The sequence below is a fragment of the Monodon monoceros genome, unplaced genomic scaffold, assembly GCF_005190385.1.
Source record: "Monodon monoceros isolate NGI ecotype Baffin Bay Population unplaced genomic scaffold, NGI_Narwhal_1 Super_Scaffold_21, whole genome shotgun sequence".
In the NCBI taxonomy this organism is placed as follows: Eukaryota; Metazoa; Chordata; class Mammalia; order Artiodactyla; family Monodontidae; genus Monodon; species Monodon monoceros.
This window is the reverse complement of record NW_021703778.1, coordinates 171450363-171456362: the sequence shown is the minus strand read 5'-3', so window position 1 is coordinate 171456362 and position 6000 is coordinate 171450363. Positions and strand designations below refer to the sequence as shown.

General features: G+C 50.3%; 1 protein-coding gene across 1 annotated transcript in view; it reads left to right on the top strand.

Annotated features, from left to right (window-relative positions):
* CINP (cyclin dependent kinase 2 interacting protein) overlaps nt 1–5995 on the top strand; it is a 15434-nt gene extending 9439 nt beyond the window's left edge. The window contains exons 6-7 of the mRNA XM_029237169.1: nt 4258–4387; nt 5321–5995. Of these exons, the coding sequence (XP_029093002.1) occupies nt 4258–4387; nt 5321–5523 (333 nt within the window). The 3' untranslated portion in view covers nt 5524–5995. The remainder of the gene's footprint in view (nt 1–4257; nt 4388–5320) is intronic.
* The last annotated feature ends 5 nt before the right edge of the window (nt 5996–6000 follow it).

Below are 6000 nucleotides of genomic sequence, written 5' to 3'. Positions count from 1 at the left end.
ATTTATTTATTTATTTTTGGCTGCTTTGGGTCTTTGTTGCTGTGCACGGGCTTTCTCTAGTTGCGGCGAGTGGGGGCTACTCTTCCTTGTGGTGCGTGGGCCTCTCATTGCAGTGGCTTCTCTTGTTGCAGAGCATGGGCTCTAGGCGCATGGGCTTCAGTAGTTGTGGCACGCGGGCTCAGTAGTTGTGGCTCGTGGGCTCTAGAGCGCAGGCTCAATAGTTGTGGCACACGGGCTTAGTTGCTCCGTGGCATTTGGGATCTTTCTGGACCAGGGCTCGAACCCGTGTCCCCTGCATTGGCAGGCAGATTCTTAACAACTGCGCCACCAGGGAAGTCCCACACTTAGCTTTTAATTGTCAGTTTTTCTTTTTGTTGTTTCACTGAAGTATAGTTGATTTCCAATGTTGTGTTTCTGGTGTACAGCAAAGTGATTCAGTTAGACATATAAATACATATTCTTTCTCATATCCTTTTCCATTATGGTTTATTACGGGATATTGAATATAGTTCCCTGTGTATACTGAAATACTTTAAATAGCCAACAAAGTTAAACACACGATGCTGGGCTCGGTCATTTGTTGTTAGATGTGGCAACACTCCCACCAGAACCTCTTCATCCTTGACCTTCCATCTTCCTTTCTGGCATAAAACACTTCACAGAGGGCTTCCCTGGTGGCGCAGTGGTTGAGAGTCCTCCTGCCGATGCAGGGGACACGGGTTCGTGCCCCAGTCCGGGAAGATCCCACATGCCGCGGAGCGGCTGGGCCCGTGAGCCATGGCCGCTGAGCCTGCGCGTCCGGAGCCTGTGCTCCGCAACGGGAGAGGCCACAACAGTGAGAGGCCCGCGTACCGCAAAAAAAAAAAAAAACATTTCACAGAATCCCCAAACTGGGTTAAAATGAGAAACACTTTTGACATATACTAATGTGACTTTTATAAAATGTGAAAACCCTGGGAAGGATTTTGTTTCTAAATGCCATTTGGCTTTCTTTAGTTCACAAGTCCTCATTTATAACTCTGTACCTATGCACACCTCGTTAGGGAAGAGCGCCTGCGCGGGACGAGGGGGAAGAGGTATTTTACCTTCCATTTCAGGCATGTCAGGAATGACTGACTGGTTTTACTTGTCCATCCTTGGTTCTCCCCATTCTTAAGTGGCTGTCTGGTACCACGGGACCCCTTCCTCAGTCCCACTGACCCGCATGGAGGGGGGTTGGCCTGGGAGGATGTTAGGAGGTAGAGTCAAGGTCCAGAACATCCAGCCAGCGGCTTGATGGACTGAGCAGTAACAGGTGACACGTCCTGTCCCTGGTCCCTCTACCCACAGCACGGGTCCAGGGTGAGGGGGTGTGGCCTGGCAGGGCAGCTGAAAGTGGCTGCAAGGTTTTAGGTGACTGCGTGCCCATAGTGACCTGAGTTCCCAAGGTCTTCAGACAAAGCCTGGGCTGACCACGGGTGCTAGTTGTCAGGCCCCAAAGTTCTGCTCCAGTGAATTTATTCTATTTTAAAGTGGTTTGAGGGACTTTCCTGGCAGTCCAATGGTTAAGACTCTGCACTTTCACTGCCGGGGGTCTGGGTTCGCTCCCTGGTCAGGGAACTAAGATCCCGCAAGCCGTACAGCGCGGCCAAAATATAAAGTAAAATAAAGTGATTTGAGAATTAGTTCTCATTCTTAGGTTCAAAACCAATGTTGATCCTTAAGGATATTGATATTATTTTTCCTATTTTCCTCCATCCTTTAGAGAGAATGGTTTCCCAAACTTGACTTTGTCTTGAATCTGAAATTGGTAGAGGGTGGAGGCACCCTTGTCCCTAAGCTGGACGAACGTCTCGAGGTGTGGGCTGTTGGCTTTGGGAGGGGACGTGGAGCTGAGAGCGTGTCCAGCTGCTGTCACTTTAGGGCTGCACGTGCGTGAGACTTTGGTATCATCATTGATGAATGAGCCCCAGAATGCGGCTGGCACCTCTGGCCCGGTGGTGTCAAGCCTCCAGGATTTTCTTGGCTCTCCTGACCTTTATCAGCTTTTCTTAGCATTAGGTGGAGCTGCTGCAGGACACAGAGGAGAGAGCTCAGGATTGGGTGTCAAGAGACTTGGGGTCAGAAAGCGTGTTATCAAGTCCTGGCCTCGTCCTTCCCTAGCTCAGCAACCTAGAGAATTTTCCCACCTGTGGTACGGAAATGATGAGTCCTGCCTCTTGGGGTTGGGTCAAGTGACATATCGAACCTGGAAAGATTTGGGAAAAGGAGTCTAGTCCTTTAAAAATTAATGTTCGCTAAATTTAGTGCATATGCCTCTTCAGATGTAATTGGAGGGTGGTTGAAGGACTAAGTGCAAGGAATTAAGATTTTGACGATTTATATATCTTTGCTTGTACCCCCTGTGTACATAAAGCTAACTCCATACTTAGGACCTAGACTTGTGGTCTTAGTAGACCCATGCTACTGATACCTGGAATCCTTGTTACTTCACCCATTTGTTTTACTTAACAAACCCTTACGTAACTCTGACCAGGTGCTCCACAAGTACTAACTTAGTCCCCCGACATACTTAGGACCTAGACTTGTGGTCTTAGTAGACCCATGCGACTGATACCTGGAATCCTTGTTACTTCACCCATTTGTCTTACTTAACAAACCCTTACGTAGCTCTGACCAGGTGCTCCACAAGTACTAACTTAGTCCCCCGACACCCCGTGGAAGCGCCACTTTGTGCAGTACAGAGCCTGGCGTGCGCTGAGGTACCGTCCACGTCACATCCTCACCACTTCCTTCCTGTGTCAAGTGTGTAGGGCTGCCTTTCGTTAGTACCATTTTATAAACAAGGAAACAAGCCTCAAAGAGGTTTCAGTAAACTGGAAATAGAGCAGGACCCTGTGGGGCTCCTGGGCACGGAAGCCTTTCCGTCCCCCGTTTTTTGTTTGTAGACAAGACTCCAGCCTCCATGACCTTCCCTGAGTTCCAAAGGGCAGGTTCAGACAGTTGCTGAGCAAAGCAAGAGCAGCCAAGAAACCACCTGAGGCGAGATTAAAGGGACCCGAGAAGCTCATCAAGATTAGGAGAGGGGCTTCCCTGGTGGCGCAGTGGTTGGGAGTCCGCCTGCCGATGCAGGGGACACGGGTTCGTGCCCCGGTCCGGGAAGATCCCACATGCCGCGGAGCGGCTGGGCCCGTGAGCCATGGCCGCTGAGCCTGTGCGTCCGGAGCCTGTGCTCCGCAAGGGGAGAGGCCACAACAGTGAGAGGCCCGCGTACCGGAAAAAAAAAAAAAAGATTAGGAGAGGACCATCGTGAGACCAGATTAAAGGAGTGCAGGCCCCACACACACTCGAATCTTATCAGCAACCCCACCCTTGAACTGTTGCTATAAAACCCCTCATCAGATCCTCCCGGGTTGGGGACACATAGTTTTTCAGGGCAGGAGCCCGCTGTGTCCCCCTTTGCCTGGCAAAGCAATAAAGCTATTCTTTTCTGCTTCACCCAAAACTCTGTCTCCAAGATTTGACTCGACACTGGTGCACAGAGGCCGAGCTTTTGGCATTAAACTCAAAGGCAGTTCATAAGAGTCAGAAATGAGGGACTTTCCTGGTTGGTGCAGTGGTTAAGAATCCGCCTGCCAAGGCAGGGGACATGGGTTTGATCCCTGGTGTCCAGGAAGATCCCACATGCCGCGGAGCAACTAAGCCCGTGCGCCACAACTACTGAGCCTGCGCTCTAGAGCCCGCGAGCCACAACTACAGAGCCGGTGCACCTAGATTCTATGCTACACAACAAGAGAAGCCACTGCAGTGAGCAGTCCGCGCACGGCAATGAAGAGTAGCCCCCGCACGCAGCAACCAAGACCCAACGCAGCCAAAGATTAATTAATTTTTAAAAAAAGAGTCAGAAATGAGCTCATTTAATGCCTCTTCTCCTCTCATTCCATAAAAGCGAGAGCCTGCCTTGCCACCCCTCCAGGTCTGTGGTGCTAAAAATTAGTGATGTTCGGAAATCTTAATGAAGCGGGACCCAGCAAGCTTCCTCTTCTCCAGCACTGGATATGTGGGCTTTATTACTGAAGTAATCCAAATTAGTGAAATCGTAGCAACTGTCAGTCTCCTTCTCCCTGGAAATTTGCTGCACATGGAGTTAATGGTGTTGGATCACTGGACTTACGATCTCAACAGACTTACATTTCTTAGCTTTGAAATCTTAGAGTTATTGAATCTAAGACAGGATTTCAAATAACAATCTCATATTCTAAATTAATATCTTTTCAGACCAAAATACAGATGAAAATGGAAAAGCTGTCTTCCACTACCAAGGGGATTTGTGAGCTAGAAGATTACCATTACGGGGAGGAGAGAAAACGGCCCCCCCTGTTCCACACGTGGCCCACAGCCTATTTTTGTAAGTAGTTCTTCCTGCGTTGATTTTCAAGGGTAGGTTATGAGAGCATTTGGTGTCATTTAGATCTGGCCCTCTAAGAAGCTGACAGCCTTTGAAATTCAATTGAAGAGGATCCATTGGGAAGGAAGGAGATGAGGACATCTTACAGGAGGGTTTCTTCTTGCCTTTAATTACCTACTAATAAGCAAAGAATATTAAATGTAATTAGAGACCCATGAAGCAAGTTGCCATTGTTAGCCCTTTAAGGCCAACGGGTAGAATGCACTTTGCCTCCTCTGTAGAGGCAGAAATCTCGTTTTTGTTTTTCAAGAAGGATGGGTTTTTGCTTTTTGTTTTCTTTTATTTAAAAAGTACATGGCGGGGGGGTGGGGGTCACTTCAGCCCGCCCCATGGAAGAGGACCGCTGGGAAAACAAACTCCATTACATAAATAAGCTGTGAGGTAAGGGCTGTTTTTTTTGCTTTATTGGTTTAAAAGAAGGACTAAGCTATTTGATGTTGCTTTGAGACTTAAGTAAGGGAGAAAATCACCTCACGTAATGTGTTTATTGAACATTGTCAGTTTGAGGTCAATCTGCTATGTGTAGTGATTGCCAGTTCCTAAGAGTCGAGTGGAAAGGTAACAGGTACTTTTTAATTTCATGACACTTATTTACCCTGTTATCTGATTCTAATCTGCACTGGCTGGAGCCCTTCTTCCTCTTGTGCTGTCGCTGACTCTAGCTTTTAAGGAGGAGCTTTGCAAAGTCCCTGGCTGTCCAGTGGTTAAGACTCAGTGCTTTCACTTCAGAGGGTGCGGGTTCCATCCCTGGTCTGGGAATTAAGGTCCTGCAAGCTGCGCAGCGTGGCCAAAAAAAAAAAAGTGGCGGGTCGTCCCTAGTCAAGGGTACCCCCTTGAATGCCACTGTTCAAGGATGGCTCGCGTTCCTTTCAGACGAGGTCTCCCGCAAGCTCTCCGACATGTACGGCCGGGAGCTCCACCTGAAGCGCACCGTCGTGGAGCAGCTGGCGCACACGGCCGACCGTGACCTGGCCCTGAGCTACCTGTCCATGTGGCTGCACCAGCCCTACGTGGAGGGCGACAGCAGGCTGCTTCTGGAAAGCATGCTGCTTGAAACCGGGCACCGAGCGCTGTGACCTCCCAGCGTGGCTCTGCGCTCCTCCGGGCTCTGGACCTCAGCTTCTGCAGCTCCCACAGCGGACGGTCTTTCGGGTGGGCCCTGTGCCACACCCCGATCACGCCCCTGCCACACCCCAGGATCACGGCCCCTGCCTCACCCCGGGGTCACGGCCCCTGCCTTACGCCAGGGTCACAGCCCCTGCCGCACCCCGGGATCACGCCCCTGCCGCACCCCAGGATCATGGCCCCTGCCTCACCCCAATCACGGCCCCTGCCTTACGCCGGGGTCACGGCCCCTGTCGCAACCTGGGATCTCACCTGTGCTCTGGCTCAGCCACCCACTGACCTTAGGATCTTCCAGACCTGATCATTTCACCAGCTCTCTGCGGTTATCGCTGCTGCCTGCCGTCCACCACTCAGCGTCATCTGCACCTACTGTGAATGTGTCACTATGAAGACTTCTGCCCGAAATAAATGAGTGCCTCAACAGAATG